At 36.6% G+C, this 22,858-nt stretch overlaps 1 protein-coding gene across 11 annotated transcripts in view; it reads right to left on the reverse strand.

The window, feature by feature from the left end:
• Positions 1–22,858, reverse strand: part of LOC136611242 (protocadherin gamma-A4-like) — a 292,538-nt gene that overhangs the window by 146,632 nt on the left and 123,048 nt on the right. The window contains exon 1 of one of the 11 annotated variants that reach the window (XM_066590658.1): positions 20,727–22,618. The exons of 8 other annotated variants lie outside the window; for them this stretch is intronic. In XM_066590658.1, the coding sequence (XP_066446755.1) occupies positions 20,727–22,034 (1,308 nt within the window). In that variant the 5' untranslated portion in view covers positions 22,035–22,618. Of the gene's footprint in view, positions 1–1,160; positions 3,643–7,188; positions 8,525–20,726; positions 22,619–22,858 lie in introns of those variants that run through there. 2 more of the 11 variants (XM_066590660.1, XM_066590638.1) reach the window with 2 other exon arrangements.

Consider the following 22,858-nt stretch of genomic DNA (forward strand, 5'->3'; position numbering starts at 1 on the left):
TGTCACAATTTCATTTTATTGGCTAACTGATGCCAAATGAGTGTTATACTTACTCCTACCACAGAGGAGTATATTGCATGTTGTTTCTATCTCAGAATAAAGAAGCACTCTTGCCTGATCATTAAGCTGGTAAAAATAATGCACCCCATGACGCTGGTTTACCATGAGGACTTGCAAGCACATTAAAGCTGCACATCAAGAACTGGTGTAAGGACGACTGCAGTTCTCCAGTATTTTATATTTAACATATGTGATTGTTCTCAGTATGAAAAACAAATTAATCTTGTAGATATGATACTTTTATTGGCTAACAAAAATACATGATGTTATAGCGAGCTTTCCGAACTCTCAGAGGTCTGATAGGCTCCAAAAGCTCGCTGTAACACCATGTATTTTTGTTAGCCATTACATGGTATCATATCTACAAGATTACTTGGTTTCTCTTACTGAGAACAATCACATTTTGCTCCACTGGCTGACACGGTACCAGATCTTTTTTCATTTAACACAGCATATGGTATGACAAGGAGTATTGCTATTTTAGTAATGGCAAAATTCATCTGAGATTCAAGTTGTTCCATACATAATATGGCTATATTATTTTCAGATTTTGTTTCTAGCTTTGAGCCATTGTGTTGGTCCAAAGAGGCTTACAATCTATGGTGGAGAACTAAAAGCCAAGAACAAATAAAATAAACAAATATTGTAACATGGCTAAAATCTACAAGGAAAGAATATTAAAAATCCTGATTAGTCCGGGCATTAATTCCTCATCACAATTTCAAGCTGAATCATCATTATATATCAACCTCCATATTATAATCAATGCAATATTTGTATATATATATATTATTATTCATGAAAAACCTACTCTATAAAACTTTTATGTGACAACCATCAATATTTATAGCAAAAATTAGCTATTTTTAAAAAAAGGGTCCACTTAAAGACAGGTACAAATGTAGCAATAGTTAAGAAAACTGGCACATCATGATAACTCTGTTTATAGCATCACAGTACATTATAGCTGAGTTATCATAACACAACTGTTAAGATGACATTTTCTACATCTACAAAATATACATTGCATATTGTATAAAGGTACCAAAATGTATGCAAGAAAAACCTAGTTTAGATCATGTCAGATTTTGTATACATACCTGTGTTTCCATTGAAGAGTTTTTAAAACTTTCACTTCCAATCCCTGAGTCATCAGCATCTATTAGACTATCCACAGGAACATTATGTTGAGGTTTAAGAAATGCAAATTCCTGCTCACTTGGGTCCAGAGTTACACAGACATCATATGAATATGGCAGAGGTAATGTTCCAGTGTTAAATTGAGAAATAAATCTGGGATCAAGTGGAGGATATAGACTTGTACTCAGGGATCCAAATGGAGTAGAAGATTTGGACTCTTTGTATTTAGAGATAATGGCAATAATCACAGTCAACATGAAGAGGAAGGAGATCAATGCCAAGGCTATTACCAAGTAGAACTGTAGGTTGGACTGAGATTCTTCTTTGTTTGACTGAGTCTTCAGCTCAGGAAGGACCTGATGAAAATGATCAGCAATCACCATGTTCATAGTGACTGAAGCTGAGCGGGATGGAGTCCCATTGTCTTTTACAAGAACCACTATTCCATGTTTCATTATGTCTTTTTCTTGAAATACACGTGATGTCCTGATCTCACCTGTATGCTGGTCAATGGTGAAGAGTGATGGTTCTGAAGATTGTAAAAAGTAAGACAACCAGGCATTGTGTCCAGAGTCAGCGTCCACAGCTACCACTTTAGATACTAAAGAGCCTTGTTCAGAGGTCCAAGGAACCATCTCAAATGTTCTATCAACCTCTTGTGATGGGTACAGAATGACTGGAGAATTATCATTCTGGTCTACTATACAAATTCTCAGTGTTGTACTGCTGTTCAATGGTGGTAATCCATTGTCTCTGGCAATGATTTGTGTTTTAAGTTCCTTATGCTTTTCATAATCAAAGGATCGTTGAGCGTAGATGACCCCAGTTACTGGATTCATGGAGATATAAGAAAATAAGGGATCTTCTTCTCTATTTTGAGCTACAATAGAATATGTTATTTTAGCATTGTCGTCACTGTCCAAATCTCTTGCTTGAATAGTAAATATTGAAGCTCCCGGTGAATTATTTTCTATTATAAATGTGGTATATATTAATTTTTCAAACACTGGTGCATTGTCATTGATATCTGATACATCAAGCTTAATAACTTTTCTAGAAGTCAATTCAGGGAAACCTTTGTCTGAGGCTTGTATTGTGATGTTGTATGATGCTACTTTTTCAGTATCTAGATTACTTTTTGTAACAATTTTATAAAAATTTCCTGCTGATGATATTAAATCAAATGGTAAATCTCCCGCTATTTTACATTGAACCTCCCCATTTTCTCCCGAGTCAGGATCATGAACTTGAATCAATGCCACCATAGTTCCAGGGGCAGAATCCTCAGGAATAAGATCTGATGATGAGGTTATAGATATCTCAGGAGCATTGTCATTTTCATCTGTTAATTCTATCAAAACCTTAGCATGAGCAGCCAGACCTCCCCCATCCTTGGCTTGTACAGAAATATCATAATACTTATTGACTTCATAATCTAATTGTCCTTTTATTGTAATTTCACCAGTATTTGGATTTATAGCAAAAGTTTCATAAATTATATTTTCTGTAGTTTTAATAGAGTAAGTGATCTGTGCATTGACACCTTCATCTTCATCACTTGCACTGACCTGCAGAATTGTTGAATTCACTGGTATATTTTCCCGAACACTTACTTTATATACATCCTGCGTAAATACTGGGGCATTATCATTGAAGTCAGTGACAATGATATTAATTAATGCAGTGCCTGTCTGTACAGGATTTCCCCCATCAGAAGCTGTTAGAATGAGCTCATGCATGTTCTGTGTCTCTCGGTCTAGAGGCTTCTCTAGTATAAGCTCTGGAAATACACTGCCATCAGTGCTGACCTTCTCTCCAAGAGCAAAATACTGGTTTGCACTGAGTTTATAGCTTATCAGAGAATTAATGCCAACATCCAAATCTTCTGCATTTTGTAATGCAAATTTTACTCCTGGGGAAATCAGCTCACTCATTTCTAATGTTAAAGTGTCATGATGAAATTTTGGAAAATTGTCATTTATATCCTGAATATCAATGCTAACACTAAAAATGTGTAAGGGATTTTCCACCACAGCATCAAATGTAAGGACACAATCAGCTGCAGCTCTGCACAATGTCTCCCTGTCTATCCTATCAGCAATATATAGGTTTCCATTATCCAGATTGATACTGAAATATTTCTCAGAGATTTTAGACACAATACGGAATTTCCTTCTGGAGAGATCCTTAACATCTAATTCCAGGTCCTTAGCTAAATTTCCAACAATAGAACCTTTTCTTAATTCTTCATTAATTGAATAATGAATCTGACCAGAGACTGAATGACACAGCCAGGATAATAAGAAGGGGAATATTACTTGCCATCTGAGTCCTTGCATTGATTGTCCTTCCTGCAGTTGTAATCCAGCCATCCTTCTTCTCATCAGAAATAGAATGATAAAATTCCTTGTTGTATGTGTCCTCCACTTGATAAAAGAAAGATCTATAATCCCTCTTCTTTATGCATCCTATACCCGGCACATCCTAGCATGAAATGCTGTGTTTTTCTTCTTGCAGTTGAACACTGTCTGCATCATGGAGGAGATTCTGGATTTGCTGAATATTTTCCTTATTGGTGAACAGCGGCGCTCTGAGGCGTATATGGGGAACTGCAGCATCAAATACTTAGATCTTAAGATTTTAAACTTTTTATTTTCATATATATATATTATAGAAAAGTGGTATGTTAGGACATTTTAAAATATAAACAAAAGCAAGCATTATATAATTAATAGTAATCCTACAGTAAAATTAATTTAATTAGCCAAAGAAATGTAAAATCATATGGTGATCTTCATGTATATATAGTATTAGTTTACCTGCTGAATTACAATCCTTTGAGCAGTAAACCTAAGAATTACTCCTTACTTTCCCTGATATACATCATCTTTTTTTTACATGAAGGTTTTAGTCAATCAAAACTTGTCTCGTGGCATTCATGATCTGGACCCCTTTTCCTTATTCCTTAAGGAATTCCAATCATGTCACAGTGATGATACTGGGGTGGCCTTTTTGTGCCTTAATGTCCAAAATATCTCCTGCTGTGATTTCATACTATCTGGTGCCTTGGAAACTTTCTTAGTAAAGAATTATGAGTGTGCTGCCAAGGACCTAAGTTCTTTATACCGTACCTTCATCAGCATCATATCAATGCTGCAGATTTATTAATCTTATCTAATAGTCATATAGTGTAAACTTAGACAGACAGTCTTAAAATGCACCAGATTTATCACAGAGGCTCATGCTAAATGATAAATCTAGAATGTTTTGAGACTGTCTAGTCTGATTCTACACCACCTATTAGTTGGCTTAGTTTATGAAACTGAATTGCATCAAATATTTGGCTTAAATTTGACACACTTTTTGGCGCACAATGTCACAATAAGACCCAACCTCATTTTCACAAAGCCATACCCCTTTGTCAGACAGGCTGTACAAAGTGTTTCAAAGTGTTTAAAAATGTAAGTGCGGTCTAAACCATGTAAGACAGATTTCCACTGTTTTTGCGACAGAAAAATTGTGAATTTTCATAAGTATATCTTCCCCATTATTGTCAAAAACTACAAAGAAAGCCAATATCAATCAAAATAATGGGAAGGAAATAGAAAAATACTTCTGGTTAGTTGCCATAAATAACATAAGAGCTACTGAAACTACTACTGGAGGTGAATCATGCCAATTTTATTTATCATCAGCTAAAGCACATCTGCACCACTGAAAAGTTTATGGGCTCATTAATAGCTTTCTTCTCTTATTCTACAACACCTTCAAATCATTAAAACAGTAGTTTGGATACTTTATAACAAGCATAGTATTTTGGGGATATTTTAGGCCTCTTTGTAGGCACAGACTCTTCATTCCAATTTACTGAATATATATGTCAGTCTTGAGTATATCACTCCCAAAGTTATACATCTAGCCTGCTGTGTCTTGTTAGATGAATAAAAACAGAGAACGGGCATCAAGGTATAAAACCTCACATCACAATACATAAAATATGCATCTATGCATCAATACTTTTTAACAAATTGAATTCCGCATTATTAACTTCAGATGAGGATGATCTATGGTAGAGAATAGCAATGTAAAAGAGCTGAAGTATCGCTCAATAGACATAATTGTCAAGTCCAGCATAACAATTCTACAAAAAGTCTAAAGCACTGAGAAATCCACTCAGTTGAACATAGATCTGGAATGGCAGCTTATCCCCATCCAAAACTTTCTCACCAAGACATCATTATGGCCATGTAAAGCTTTATAAAACTCCCTAAATCTTTTCATTATGGCAACTTAAACATTTCTTCCTCCAAAAGATGCTAATCCATAAATCTATTTTACCAGTCAATGGTCCAGATTAACAGATGTACAGTAAGTGTATATATGATCTTGATATGATATACAAATACACTATATGTTCTTTATTTACAGCTATGAGCTGTTATAATTCTTGGAAAGCCATTAAACCCTTAGGCCTCAGTCACACGGGCGTATCGGCACCCGTACACTGGCGCCGATACGCCCGTGTGACTGACACCAGCAGACGGACGTACCTGCAGACGGCCGTCTCTCTGCAGCGCTGGAGGAAAGAACATGTGACCGGCTTCATTGCCGGTCATGTGTTCTTTCCTCCGGCGCTGCAGAGAGACGGCCGTCTGCAGGTATGGCCGTCTTCTCACTGACAGTCACACGGGCGCATCAGCACCGGGGTATGGGTGCTGATGCGCCCGTGTGACTGAGGCCTTAAAGTGAACCTGTCACCTTGAAAATGATGACTAATGTAGAAGCACCATATTGTAGAGCAGGAAGGTTGAGCAGATGGATATACAGTATAATTCAGTAAAAAAGCTTGCCCTGTCTATGTTTAGGAGTTCAGTGGGTAGTCCTATGTGTGATGACAGCTTTCAATGTATTATGTGTGTATGCAGAGCCTGCTATCAATCACTGTTAAGATTGCCTACTGCACTCCAAAGCATGGGAAGAGCAGGGAATTCAATAAATAACATACAAGCTATACTGAATCTTTTTCTAGAAAACTATGTATCAATCTGTTTGGCAAATCATGATCTGAAAGATGCTACATCTAGATCAGTCATCATGTTTAGCATAACAGGTTCCTTTCAACACTACAGGCCATTGCTGAAGGGCAGAAGGATTTTTTATTATACTATTTTATTGTAAATGACCAATGTTATATTCTACTCTACCTAAGACAATACGTTTGTTTTAATGGATAAGTATAAGGACACAATCTAGAGACATTCTAGTCTAAGGGAAGGTTGTAGTTTCAGCTTGTTCCTCTCGCAACAATTCTAACTTTACAAAGGACCAGTCTTTGAGAATTATCAATGAGAGTCTTGAACCTGAGTTCCCCATAACTATTTATTTGTCACTTGATATCTGCAATCATTTACTTTCTGAGATGCTTTATCACCTTTAAAATAATGTAACCTGCCAGTCTGAGAGATACATTAAAATAAAATCATCAGTAAGATACCCTAATCCTTGTGGCAACATTTATATCTACAAAAAAGGACCCCAAGAAGCCAAATGGGAAGTTAAAAAGAGAGCATTTTTTTGGGGTGCAACCATATTGGGTATCACATGATGCCTTTCAGCTGGTCAGCTGCTCTGAATAAAATCGTGTGAAGCAGCTCATGACGGCAGTTTCTGAGGAATTATAGAGTCATATGTTCCTGTTCACTGCTGATAACTAGATAAACGTTAACATGTGAAACACCATGGAACTCCACAGATATAGGAGGATTTTTTTTCTATACAGACAACTTCTTTGCACATTAAAACCGATGACTGATTGCAACTAAACTATAGAGTATAACTTTTAATATAACATCACATTGATGCTCAACAATAAAAATCTAACATGGTCCCAGGTTTTCCGTAAGTTTCACAGCACAACCTGATGTTCAGTATGGGATCGTATAACACAAAAAAACCAATATTGCAGTAAATATATAGTTAAATACATACCTCTGTTCTTTCACTCATGATCCCGGAGTCTTCAGCATCTATTAGACTTTCCACAGGAACATTGTGTTGAGGTTTAAGAAATGCAAATTCTTGTTCACTTGGGTCCAGAGTTACACAAACATCATATGAATATGGCAGAGGTAATGTTCCATTGTTGAACTGTGAAATAAATCTGGGATCAACCGGAGGATATAGACTTGTACTTAGGGATCCAAATGGAGTAGAAGACTTGGACTCTTTGTATTTGGAAACAACTGCAATAACCACAGTCAACATGAAGAGAAAAGAAATCAATGCCAAGGCTATTACCAAGTAGAATTGTAGGTTGGACTGAGGTTCTTCTTTGGACTGATTGCCTAGTTCTGGAAGAACCTGATGAAAATGATCAGCAATCACCATGTTAATAGTGACTGAAGCTGAGCGGGATGGAGTCCCATTGTCTCTTACTAGAACCACAATTCCATGTTTCATGATGTCTTTTTCTTGAAATACACGTGATGTCCTGATCTCCCCCGTGTGCTGGTCAATGATGAAGAGTGATGGTTCGGAAGATTGTAAAAAGTAAGACAACCAGGCATTGTGTCCAGAGTCAGCGTCCACTGCCACCACTTTAGATACTAAGGAGCCTTGCTCAGAGATCCAAGGAACCATCTCAAATGTTGAGCTACCAACCTCTGGTGATGGGTACAGAATGACTGGAGAATTATCATTCTGGTCTACCACAGAGATTCTCAATGTTGCACTGCTGTTCAGAGATGGAGATCCATTGTCTTTGGCAATGATGTGGATGTTAAATTCTTTATGCTTCTCATAATCAAATGATCGTTGAGCATAGATGACCCCAGTTACTGGATTAATGGAGATGTAGGCGCTGAAAAGCTCTTCTTCATTGCCTCTGGTCGTTATAACATAAGTTATCTTTGCATTGTCCTCACTGTCCATATCTTTTGCATGAAGGCTAAATATTGAAGCTCCTGGTGAGTTATTTTCTGTTATAAATGACGTATAAAGCAATTTCTCAAAGACTGGGGCATTGTCATTAACGTCTGATATATCAAGTCTAATAAGTTTTATAGATGCCAAATGTGGAACACCTTTGTCCGATGCTTGTATTGTGATGTTGTATGATGATACTTGTTCTCTATCTAGACTCCTCTTTGTAACAATTTTATAAAAATTACTTCCTGATGATATTAGTTCAAATGGAAAATCACCTTTTATTATACATTGAACCTCCCCATTTTCTCCTGAGTCACGGTCTTGAACCTTAATAAGTGCTACCATGGTACCAGGGGCAGAATCCTCAGGAATTAGCGATGATAGTGAAGTAACAGATATCCCAGGAGCATTGTCATTTTCATCTACTATGTGTATTAATACCTTGGCTTTGGCTGCTAGGCTGCCTCCATCTTCTACTTGTACCGATATTTCATAGAATTTTGTAACTTCATAATCTAAACTTCCCTTTGATTTAATTTCTCCACTTTTAGGATTAATAGAAAATGCATCAAGAATGTGGCTTACTGTGGTACTAAATGAGTAAGTAATCTGAGCATTGACACCTTCATCTTCATCACTTGCACTGACCTGCAGAATTGTTGAATTCACTGGTATATTTTCCCTAACACTTACTTTATATACATCCTGGGTAAATACTGGAGAATTATCATTGATATCATTAATTATGACATTAATTAATGCAGTGCCTGTCTGTACAGGATTTCCCCCATCAGAAGCTGTTAGAATGAGCTCATGCTTGTTCTGTGTCTCTCGGTCTAGAGGCTTCTCTAGTATAAGCTCTGGAAATACACTGCCATCAGTGCTGACCTTCTCTCCAAGAGCAAAATACTGGTTTGCACTGAGTTTATAGCTTATCAGAGAATTAATGCCAATATCCAAATCTTCTGCATTTTGTAAAAGAAATCTTCTTCCTAGTGATGTGGATTCACTCATTTCTATTTTCATCTGTTTATGCACAAATGTAGGAGGATTGTCATTTATATCCTGAATATCAATCTTAACACTGAAGATATTTAATGGATTTTCCACCACAGCATCAAATGTAAGGACACAATCAGCTGCAGCTCTACACAATGTCTCCCTGTCTATCCTATCAGCAATATATAGGTTTCCATTATCCAGATTTATACTGAAATATTTCTCAGAGACATCAGATGAAATGTGCAATTTCCTACTGAAGATCTCTTTAACATCTAATTCCAGATCGTTTGCTAAATGTCCAACAATAGAACCTTTTCTTAATTCTTCATTAATAGAATAGTGAATCTGACCAGAGACTGAATGACACAGCCAGGATAATAATAAGGGGAATATTACTTGCCATCTGAGTCCTTGCATTGATTGTCCTTCCTGCAGTTGTAATCCAGCCATCCTTCTTCTCATCAGAAATATAATGGTGATATTCCTTCTATAGTTATAGATCAGATGAATTAAAAAACAGAAAATAATCCCTCTTCTTCATCAGTCCTATACCCGGCACATCCCAGTGTGAAATGCTGTGTATTTCTTCTTGCAGTTGAACGCTGTCTGCATCATGGAGGAGATTCTGGATCTGCAGAATATTTTCCTTATTGGTGAACAGCGGCGCTCTGAGGCGTATATGAGGAACTACAGCATTAGTGAGTTAGCTGCATTGCTAACAGATCCTTTTCTATTTTTGAAATGTTAAAAAGGGGCAAACCATTTATATCTGAAGTGCTAAAAAAATGTCATATAGAGGATTTTTGATGTGATTTATATAGTTCTTTAAAACTTATGAATTTTGTAAAGCTAACATTTTTCTCAAATTGGGGAGACTAACAAAAAAAATAGAATGATATCAATCACATATAAAATAAACTATGCTTCTATATTACATAGTGCTGTAACATAGTTTGTTGGCTTCTGGATAGTTATATCACACAAGGTAAAATCTTATTTATACAAGATTATAATAAATAATATAAAATAGACTTGTTACTCCAAAGTGATACTCGTAAACCTTTGATTATGTGAACGGCAATCAAAATTCAATAAAAGTATATTCCCTATAACAGAGATATATTTTCACCTACATCTGGACTATACCAATGACTAAGATTTTTACTTGTTTACTTAAGGCCACTAACACAATTATACTTTATATAAGCCTATACAATGTGTAAATGAGACAATAAGCATATTTAAGTCCTACACTGAACATTTATGAGGCTTTCAACAATACTACAGGCTCATCTAAATATAATAAAGATAATGAACTTATAACTGGAATAAACACAATGTACATCATTCTTATTTTGAAAGATAACTTAATTACTTTGTAGCGTTTCCGTATATACTTTTATATATGTATATTTTATATGTTACATGTGAATGAACTTGATCTTCTGGTACATTTTGATAGTGATGATTTGTCTCAAAAAGATTGACTCTTTTTACTTTTTGCATTTCCAAAAATTTCAAAAAGTACAGTTGTATTTTCAGAGGTTTGGCTGGTCTTTACTGAGAAAGGTACGGCACCCCATACTTTGAGTTCAATGTGCAGCAGTATAAAACTGAATATTTTGGATATGTTTGTCATGATATTAGTTGGTGGTTTTAGTAAGGACTTGAATTTTTTTAGACAGACATTTAAACTTGATACTGGGGACCCTAGCTTAATTTATAAGGATAATTTATGTCCCCAACCAGTTCGGATGAAGCTGTGTATTAGTATTTCTGGTCCTTAGAATCGTAGATAGACTAGATGTTGTCAGAAAAAAAATGTAATAGTTAAGCTCTACATATAATATGTTATAGGCAACAAGGTATGTGAGCTAATGGTCATCATATTTGGGTCTGGTTGTGATAAAAGATTCAGAGATTGTAATGACTGGGTAAATGCTGTTTCTGGATACGAAGGAAAGACAGTAGAAAAAAAAACAGGAAGTGGACTAGCTATTTATGTCAAGAATCGTCTTAAAACAACTGTGGTTCAAAATACCCACAAAGAGTTAAATACTCTCTGGGTCTGCATGTAAACTAAAGAGAAAACTGTGATTAGAATTGAATAGATAGATAGATAGATAGATAGATAGATAGATAGATAGATAGATAGATAGATAGATAGGAGATAGATAGATAGATAGGAGATAGATAGATAGATAGATAGATAGATAGATAGATATAGATAAATTTATAGGCCTCCAGAGCTCAGTGAGGACACAATGACCTTTTGGTTGGTTAAATTATGCAAATGCCAATATAGGGTGATAATGTCATTACGGGTGACTCAATGCTTGATGGAGATTGAAGTACCCATACTACACTTACATAGAAGAGTGGGTATTTAATAGGCAGACTCAATAGGGAATTTCTAAAAATGCATGTTGGATCACCATTCAGAGGAGATAACATTCTAGATATGGCTTCTAGTGATCACCAATGTTTATGTAATCTATACAAATCTATACTGCAACTAAAGTAATAGATTTTTGAAAGATAGGGACCCATAGAAAACCAATTTGAATGCCTAACCCCCTGAGGATTCACCAGATTAATGTGAATGTTATTTTGCAGGCAGACTTGCCAGAGGAGCCATGATAAAAAAACACATGGCCTTAAAATTGATCACCATCAAACTACAACAGAAGCTGCAGTTTCACAGAAAGAAATCACAGCAGTTGTGAAAACAAGACTCACAACATGGTTTGACAAATAACCGGGCATGCTTAACAATGATACAGTACCATACACACCGGCAGCCACATATGTAGAAATTGTAGATAAAGGGCAAGGGTGGCATAAAACCCCAGTCTGCACCCCAAAATGAATCCAGATTCCAGATTAGATCCCTAAATTAATTTATCTTGGACTCCTAGATTATTTCAGATTGCATACAAGGCTACAATATTTTTTTCAGGGACCTAAATTAATTCAGACCCAAAACAAACACTAAAATTCATTTACATTCCACACCAGGCCTCAAAATTCACTCAAATCCCAGAACCAGAGCAGAATCAAATTATAATCATATGAGTATATAAAAATAGTAAAATATAAAATAGGAAAATAACGAACAACAATAAGAGTAGAATACTGAGACAGAATTTAAGTGTATAGTCACCACTAGTCCCCAATGTGCAGACACCAGAACATGCTCACCAAAATCCATAACTAAGTCCTTTACGAAATGTCCTATAGTTTTATTTTTCATTTGTATACTGGTGTAAGTGATATTCTGTGCTATTGGAATTTTAGTTATATTCTTATGCTATATGGTTTTATTATTTTAATCATTTGGGCTCCCTTGGCTTCTCTCGTCACTGACACCTGATGACTGGTAGTGCCTTCCTGCTTTTGACAGATATGTAAATGTGCTTTTTCATCATTTTATATCATTGGCCTGATGAAAGAGCCCGTCCAGTAAAGCATTATTCATCCTGCAAGCTTGTTTGCTTACAGCCTTCCCCTTATTACCACTACTAAGTTTGTTTCACATCATCATGTGAACCCCACAATTTGATGGGGGCGGGCTGCTGCTCTTCTCTGCCTGCAGTTGCCGTGACATGTTCTGCTTCACTGGAGGTGAATATTTAATTTTCTTTCATTTACTCTTCCACATTCCCTTGGAGTCTTTTTTTCTTATAATGTTTAACCATAGTGAGGCACAGCCAATCACAGCTCAGCCTTGATTTCATATGGGGTTTTGAAAATTGAAAGCTGCATTTAGATTAGTTGCAATAGACAAAACAGTTTCTCTTATAGACAGGTTTCAGAAATCTGCTCCGATATTTCTTGCTACCAGTTGTGGGAGTTTACAAACTCAGACGTAGACCATGACATTGCAGTACAGTTATCATACTGTTTTCTCATGTTGCCATTGACATTTCTAGTATTTACTATGCACACTTCCAAGTGGCTCATGACAAATCTTGCTTGTTGAACATGGGCAGTTCACACTTCAATTGAGGCCTACTATTAAGGAATATCCAGAATGACCCTACATTCCAATAAATACAAATTTGGGTTCCATTAATCTGGACTTCCTAATGTTTACAGAAACTGAAAAAAACTAATAAAACTGATTTAACATACAACAATGCTGCCATATATGTTATCCACAATACCAAATACATAAAAAGGATGCCTCATGCAATATAGTAACACTGTAAACATCCTCAGTCTTCCCTATCACAAGGACCTATTTCCCCCTCTATACTACACTACAAAGCGGATTACATTCAGTAAACTCTACAAATGATCCATTTTAAAACTGGTCTACAATGTTTTTTCCCATTCCATCCTATCTCCAATACCTCAGTCCTGCTTATTGGCTATGATGGATATTGTAATATGTTTTCAAATGCAGAAGAGGCAGTGGAATCATGGATAGTATGGCTGGATATCTCTTAGCCAATCAGCAGCACTGACAAATACCAGCTGGATTAACAAAATCATAGAAAGATGTCTTCTTTTTAGCCCTTTTTTAATGCACTTTGAGTTGCTGCACACACAGGAATAACTCTACTAGGGCATCATTCCAATATCCTAATTTTAATAGTTTTGCCATATTAGCATGTTCTCTTAAAGGATTTTTTAATGTCTTAAGTCATTTTCCATGACACAAGAGAATTCCTGACCGACAAGTGCCAAAGACCTGAAGCCCCACAATACCTACAATCACATTAAAGAGCGGTAAAATGATTGCTAAAAGGAATGTATTGTCAGAAATGACAATTGACAATTAAAATCAAGATTTAATTTAAACACATTTTAAACATTTATGATGTTTTTGTCATCTCCAGGCACTAGTTTACAAAGTCTGCTGTAAAGCACATCTCTGACCTGCTGTTAACAGAGCAGCATTTCAAGCAAGATGGTAACTGCAATAGTCATACACAAAAAAGAGAATTTAGAAAAAATCAGTCAGAACATAAGAGTAAATTGGAACAAAATAGTAAATTTAATTATCTAGCGTTAATTAGTAGAAAAATCCGGATGACACATGCCATGTAACTGAGGGCAATAGTACTGCATACAGATTTTACCTCTAAAATCATTCTAATAAGATAAACTAAAAGCATTAAAATATAATTTTCAAGTTAACTATAAAAATCTTTCTAAAGTTGTTGAAGAGCACAACTGACACTAATCAAGAAACGTACAAGCTCCACTACCATCAAGTTGTTTAGAATTCACATCAGCCATTTTCATTGTATCGTTGGCATGTAAGTACTGTAACTTGACATCCTTTTTAAGTCACCTTGTAAGGCCGCCTGCAGACGAGCGGGTCGGATCCCGCGGCGAGAATTCTCGCCGCGGGACCCGACCTGAGCCCCTGCAGAGACGAGCGCGTACTCACCCGCGCCCGGCGGCCCCGGTTCTTTCATGTGCCGGCTGCCGGGCAGCCGGCGCATGCGCAGGTCGGAGCCGGCGGCCGGGTGAGTGACGTATCTGTGCGAGGCTCTGAGAGCCCCGCACAAAAATAGGACATGCCGCGGTTTGTTTGCCGCGCGACATTTCGCGCGGCCAAACCGCGGCCATCTGCATAGGAGTGCGTATTGTAATGCACTCCTATGCAGGCTTTGAGCGGCGGAAATCCCGCGGCGGGATTTCCGCTCATGTGCAGGCGGCCTAACTCGAATCTAATTTCCAAAATACTTATAAGGTACACAACGTGACGTAAGAAACTAAAGACACTGTACAATTGGAATTCATACGTCCACACATCATAAGTTATGCAAAAAGTTTTACAAGCTAGTTATGTATTATCATTACTTCATTTTATTCTACACGTACTATAGCTATATTAGTAATACATTTATAGATCACTAACAGTTTAATGTATCAGATAATAGGATATAATCCACTATGGAGTACTGGTGTTAAAAACATATAAAGTACATAAAATATACAAAGATTTTAACTGAACAGTAAAAAGGTGAAAAGTACTGTACATCAATGTGAAAAAATAGACAAGTTTCTGCATTAATTCAACAATACCATTTCAATGATTAAATATCTACTAACACATAAAAATAAAAAAGGTTTGTTCATAACTTCTATTGTTCTAATTATAAAATAGGCCCAAAAAAGAAGTCTAAATGTAATGTACATATAGTTATAAGTAGATTTAAATACATACCTGTGCTTCCACAGGGAAACAGTTCTTTATATTTTCATTTCCAACCCCTGAGTCATCAGCATCTATTAGACTATCCACAGGAACATTGTGTTGAGGTTTAAGAAATGCAAATTCCTGCTCACTTGGGTCCAGAGTTACACAGACATCATATGAATATGGCAGAGGTAATGTTCCCGTGTTGAACTGGGAAATAAATCTGGGATCAACCGGAGGATATAGACTTGTACTCAGGGATCCAAATGGAGTAGAAGATTTTGTTTCTTTGTACTTGGAGACAACTGCAATAATCACAGTCAACATGAAGAGGAAGGAAATCAATGCCAAGGCTATTACCAAGTAGAATTGTAGGTTGGACTGAGATTCTTCTTTGTTGGACTGACTGTTCAGCTCAGGAAGGACCTGATGAAAATGATCTGCAATCACCATGTTTATAGTGATTGAAGCTGAGCGGGATGGAGTCCCATTGTCTTTTACTAGAACCACAATTCCATGTTTTATGATGTCTTTTTCTTGAAATACACGTGATTTCCTGATCTCCCCTGTGTGCTGGTCAATGGTGAAGAGTGATGGTTCTGAAGATTGTAAAAAGTAAGACAACCAGGCATTGTGTCCAGAGTCAGCGTCCACTGCCACCACTTTAGATACTAAGGAACCTTGTTCAGAGGTCCAAGGAACCATTTCAAATGCTGAGGTATCAATGTCTTGTGATGGGTACAGGATCATTGGTGAATTATCGTTCTGGTCTACTATAGAAATTCTTAATGTTGTGCTGCTGTTCATAGATGGAGATCCATTGTCTCTGGCAATGATTTGGATATTAAATTCTTTATGCTTCTCATAATCGAATGACCGTTGAGCGTAGATGACCCCAGTTACTGGATTCATGGATATGTATGAAGACAGGGGATCTTCTTCATTACTTTTAGTTATTAGAGAATAAATTATCTTTGCATTGTCCTCACTGTCCATATCTATTGCTTGAATACTGAATATTGAAGCTCCTGGTGAATTGTTTTCTGCTATAAAGGTGGTATACAGCATCTTCTCAAACACTGGTGCATTGTCATTGATGTCTGATATATGCAGTTTTAATACTTTTTGGGTAGTCAGTTCAGGAAAACCTTTGTCTGAGGCTTGTATTGTGATGTTGTATGATGATACTTTTTCTCTATCTAGGTTATTTTTTGTAACTATTTTATGAAAATTTCCTGTTGATGATATTAGCTCAAATGGCAAATTGCCTTTTATTCTACATTGAACCTCACCATTTTCTCCTGAGTCAGGATCATGAACTTGAATCAGGGCCACCACAGTTCCAGGGGCAGAATCCTCAGGAATAAGATCTGATGATGAGGTTATGGATATCTTAGGGGTATTATCATTCATATCTAGGATTTCTATTATTACTTTGGCTTTGGCTGCTAAGCTTCCTCCATCTTCAGCCTGCACTGACATTTCATAAAACCTTGACACTTCATAATCTAATTGTCCTTTGGTTTTAATCTCTCCACTTTCAGGATTGATATTAAAATTTTGTAGAATATCACTTGCCGTGGTTCTAATAGAATAAGTAATTTTTGCATTGATGCCTTCATCTTCATCACTTGCACTGACCTGCAGAATTGTTGAATCCACTGGTATATTTTCCCTAACACTTACTTTATATACATCCTGGGTAAATACTGGGACATTATCATTGAAATCAGTGATAATGACATTAATTAAGGCAGTGCCTGTCTGTACAGGATTTCCACCATCAGAAGCTGTTAGAATGAGCTCATGCTTGTTCTGTGTCTCTCGGTCTAGAGGCTTCTCTAGTATAAGCTCTGGAAATACACTGCCATCAGTGCTGACCTTCTCTCCAAGAGCAAAATACTGGTTTGTACTGAGTTTATAGCTTATCAGAGAATTAATACCAACATCCAAATCTTCTGCATTTTGTAAAAGAAACCTTCTTCCTGGGGAGGATGCTTCACCCATCTCTATTCTAATTGTGTGAAGAATAAATGTAGGAGGATTGTCATTTATATCCTGAATATCAATCTTAACACTAAAGACATTTAGAGGATTTTCCATCACAGCATCAAATGCAAGGACACAATCAGCTGCAGCTCTACACAATGTCTCCCTGTCTATCCTATCAGCAATATATAGGTTCCCATTATCCAGATTGATACTGAAATATTTCTCAGACACATCAGACACAATTCGTATTTTCCTCCTGGAGAGATCCTTAACATCTAATTCAAGATCCTTTGCTAAATCACCAACAATAGACCCTTTTCTTAATTCTTCATTAATAGAATAGTGAATCTGACCAGAGACTGAATGACACAGCCAGGATAATAAGAAGGGGAATATTACTTGCCATCTGAGTCCTTGCATTGATTGTCCTTCCTGCAGTTGTAATCCAGCCATCCTTCTTCTCATCAGAAATATAATGGTGAAATTCTAATATCTGTTTGTTATCCAATGTAATGTTAACAGCAGAAACTAATTCCTCTTCTTTCTGAGTCCTATACCCGGCACATCCCAGTGTGAAATGCTGTGTATTTCTTCTTGCAGATGAACACTGTCTGCATCATGGAGGAGATTCTGGATTTGCAGGATATTTTCCTTATTGGTGAACAGCGGCGCTCTGAGGCGTATATGGGGAACTGCAGCATCAATGATTTAGATGCTGTTTATACATTACATATATAATAGTTATAATTAAATTACATTTATAGTAGAAGGTTTTGATTTTTAATACCACATACTTCTAAAAGGCCAATATATTTATTTGTTCAATACGTGAATACAAAGAATAGAGTTTGTTTTATTGGTGAAATATAAAAAAAATAAACTACAGTTAAAGCCAATATAATAATAGTATTATAATCTCTACTCTAGATGTCAAGTTAAAGCTATGTTCACATTTTTATGTTTTACACTTGACAGATATGCCAGAAAGCTTTAAATGCATACTTAGGATCCCACAAACCTGACAAAGTATCCTTGTGATCTTCATCGGGCCAGGATGCACTGACCAATTTTTTTATGTGCAGGAAAGCACAGTCTGTTGGGCCTATTATAAGCAGTAGACTGCTGAAAAAAGTACAATGCGGTGTGTTTGTTTTAACATTGATGTATAGAAAAGACTGATGCCACTGCCATACATTGGAGCTTTTCATTTGAAGCATACATTAAACAGTACTCAGGTGGTGTAAATATGACCAAAAGGTCAGATGTGTTGTGAACAGAAACTAACACTAGAAGTTAGGTACGGCTATTAGTCTAACACACAGCTAAGAAGGTAACTGAGTTTTCCATTTTATACATAGTATCGTTTTCCTGCGCTAATGAGATTGAATATACTGAAACTGCTTTATATTAAAAAGAAAACAAGTTACAGGTAAATATAGTTACAGAGGTAAGCACTATGGATAAGATAATCTCTGATTATATTACTTTACTGCACGTTGAATCGTACATGAATACTCAGTTATATCTTACTACTCATCCCATATTACCTTTAACAACAGCACATAGCAGGTGTTCTTAATACTCATGTAAGGATACCGAACTCTCCCCTTCTGCATAAAGTTTTAGTGATGTCATATTTCTGCAACTAGATTTACACAAAAGCAATGATAACTTCCCCATTGAACCTTTTTGTCATGTGTTTGAGTTAGTATTCAACCTATATGAATTATTATTGGCTATTTCCACTGTCCGGTTGGACAATCATTAGTATAACCATACATTTTTAAGTTGCAGTAGATGTAGTTGCACTACAATTTATCCTAACAGTAAGCCTTGCCTTCCAATGGGTAGAGCTATTGTTCCATTTGCATATTTCCCAGAGGAGCATGGCTGGTCTTATAAGTTTCGTCACACCTACTAGGTGCTCTCCCTAAAGAGAAACGATATCCTTCCTTACCCAGTATTTTCTATGTTAACACATGACAGAGTTGCTCTGCTGCTATTGTCTTTTAGGCTTCAACTGTGGCCTAGTAGAAGATATAAGAGATCTCCAGAACAACCTTTTTCATGCAGCAATTGTCACCTTCAGTTCCTTAGCACTGGCCTCTTAAATTTTAAAACAAAGTTAAGACTACAAAAGTGTTAACACAGGAATAATTTAAAAAAGTAACAAACTATACTATAGTATATTATGTACAGCACCAAGTATAGGAGTTCTATAAGTATCTTCAGCCTTCCTGAGTACTGAGTAGTTTTTGCTCTAAACTGCACTACTAAGAGAGATACTATTTCACTGAACAAATGATAAAATATAGAATATATAAATACATATATATATATATATATATATATATATATATATATATATATGTGTGTGTGTATAAAACATCCTAATGGCTCATCTTTGCACCTCCATTAAATAATTATAACTAGAGTTGAGCGAACATACCCTGCCAAACTTGATGCTCGTTCGAGTATTAGCATACTTGATGGTGCTCGTTACTCGAATGAGCATCAAGCCATGTTCGACCACGCCCCAGTTTTTGGCTCCTCCCTGCTGTGACGTGCCTGTTTTGGCCCCTCCCCGCCGCGATGCAGCGCGCGTCATTGGCAAATTTTTTGTCAGGCAGGAAGGGGGAAGAGAGAGAGAGAAAAAACACGAACCAAGAAAAAAAAAAGCTCAGGACCCGGCGTCCCACATACAAAAATGCTCGAGTCTCCCATTGTAGTCAATAGGGTTCATTACTCGAGTAGAGCTCTCGAATTTTACGAAAAGCTCGACTTGAATAACGCGGACCCGAGCATTTGGGTGCTCGCTCATCTCTAAATATAACCAAAAATAGGTGAGAAAACTCGTGCGGTACTGTCTTAGACTTCAAAGAAGCAGTAGAATCATAGGCACTACTACAGTCTGTAATATTTTTCGACCAATTAGCTGTGCTAATGCAGGTCATGTGATACCTGCTTTAACTCCAAAGAATGGCAATTTGCATTCTTATCAGCCCCTTTGTTAGGAACATTGTCTATTATAGTATCATATGGATGTCCTAATTGTAATGGCTCTGTCATTGTCACAACTTGTTTTATTGGCTAACGAATGCCGAATGAGTGTTCTACTTACTCCTACCACAGAAGAGAACATTTGGTGCAAACTATGTAATTTTATTTATGAAATAACAACTCTATAAAACTTTTATGCGACAACCATCAATATTTAAAGCAATTAAATTCTTAAAGACTGGTACAGATGTAGCAATAGTTAAGATAACCGGCACATCATGATAACTCTATTTATAGCATCATAGTATATTATAGTAGAGTTATCATAATACATCTGTTAAGGTGACATTTGCTACATCTACACAACATACATTGTATGTTACAAAAGGTTGCTAAAACCTATGCAAGGAAAATCTAGTCTAGATCATGACAGATTTTGAATACATACCTGTGTTTCTGTAGAAGAGTTCTTTAAAGTTTCATTTCCAATCCCCGAGTCATCAGCATCTATTAGACTATCCACAGGAACATTGTGTTGAGGTTTAAGAAATGCAAATTCCTGCTCACTTGGGTCCAGAGTTACACAGACATCATATGAATATGGCAGAGGTAATGTTCCAGGGTTGAATTGTGAAATAAATCTGGGATCAACCGGAGGATATAGACTTGTACTCAGGGATCCAAATGGAGTAGAAGACTTGGACTCTTTGTACTTTGAGACAACTGCAATAATCACAGTTAACATGAACAGAAAGGAAATCAATGCCAAGGCTATTACCAAGTAGAACTGTAGGTTGGACTGAGGTTCTTCTTTGTTGGATTGATTTCCCTGGACCGGAAGGACTTGATGAAAATGATTAGCAATCACCATGTTTATAGTGACTGAAGCTGAGCGGGTTGGAGTCCCATTGTCTCTTACTAGAACCACAATTCCATGTTTTATGATGTCTCTTTCTTGAAATACACGTGATGTCCTGATCTCCCCTGTGTGTTGGTCAATGGTGAAGAATGATGGGTCTGAAGATTGTAAAAAGTAAGACAACCAGGCATTGTGTCCAGAGTCAGCGTCCACTGCCACCACTTTAGATACTAAGGAACCTTGTTCAGTGGTCCAAGGAACCATCTCAAATGTTAGGCTATCAACTTCTTGTGATGGGTACAGAATAACTGGTGAATTATCATTCTGGTCTACTATACAAATTCTCAATGTTGTGCTGCTGTTCAGAGATGGAGATCCATTGTCTCTGGCATTGATTTGTATTTTAAATTCCTTATGCTTTTCATAATCAAAGGATCGTTGAGCGTAGATGACCCCAGTTACTGGATTCATGGAGATATAGGGAGATAAGGGTTCTTCTTCTTTATTTTGGGCTATAATAGAGTATGTTATCTTTGCATTGTCTTCACTGTCCAAATCTCTTGCTTGAATAGTAAATATTGAAGCTCCCGGTGAATTATTTTCTTTTATAAATGTGGTATATATCAATTTTGCAAACACCGGAGCATTGTCATTGATATCTGATACATCAAGCTTAATAACTTTTCTAGAAGTCATTTCTGGAGAACCTTTGTCTGAGGCTTGTATTGTGATGTTGTATGATGCTACTTTTTCAGTATCTAGATTACTTTTTGTAACAATTTTATAAAAATTCCCTGTCGATGATATCAAATCAAATGGTAAATCTCCCGCTATTTTACATTGAACCTCCCCATTTTCTCCCGAGTCAGGATCATGAACTTGAATCAATGCCACCATAGTTCCAGGGGCAGAATCCTCAGGTATAAGATATGATGATGAGGTTATAGATATCTCAGGAGCATTGTCATTTTCATCTGTTAATTCTATCAAAATCTTAGCATGAGCAGCCAGACCTCCCCCATCCTTGGCTTGTACAGAAATATCATAATATTTATTGACTTCGTAATCTAATTGTTCTTTTATTGTAATTTCACCATTATTTGCATTAATAGCAAAAGTTTCATAAATTATATTTTCTGTGGTTTTAATAGAGTAAGTGATCTGTGCATTGATGCCTTCATCTTCATCACTTGCACTGACCTGCAGAATTGTTGAATTCACTGGTATATTCTCTCTAACACTTACTTTATATACATCCGGGGTAAATACTGGGAAATTGTCATTAAAGTCAGTGACAATGACAGTAATTAAGACAGTGCCTGTCTGTACAGGATTCCCACCATCAGAAGCTGTTAGAATGAGCTCATGCTTGTTCTGTGTCTCTCGGTCTAGAGGCTTCTCTAGTATAAGCTCTGGAAATACACTGCCATCAGTGCTGACCTTCTCTCCAAGAGCAAAATACTGGTTTGCACTGAGTCTGTAGCTTATCAGAGAATTAATACCCACATCCAAATCTTCTGCATTTTGTAATGGAAATTTTGTTCCTAGGGAGGTGGATTCACTCATTTCTAATGTTAATGTATCATGATGAAATTTAGGAAAATTGTCATTTATATCCTGAATATCAATGCTAACACTAAAAATATTTAAGGGATTTTCCACCACAGCATCAAATGTAAGGACACAATCAGCTGCAGCCCTACACAATGTCTCCCTGTCTA

Source organism: Eleutherodactylus coqui, chromosome 2 (genome assembly GCF_035609145.1).
Source record: "Eleutherodactylus coqui strain aEleCoq1 chromosome 2, aEleCoq1.hap1, whole genome shotgun sequence".
NCBI classification, from domain to species: Eukaryota; Metazoa; Chordata; class Amphibia; order Anura; family Eleutherodactylidae; genus Eleutherodactylus; species Eleutherodactylus coqui.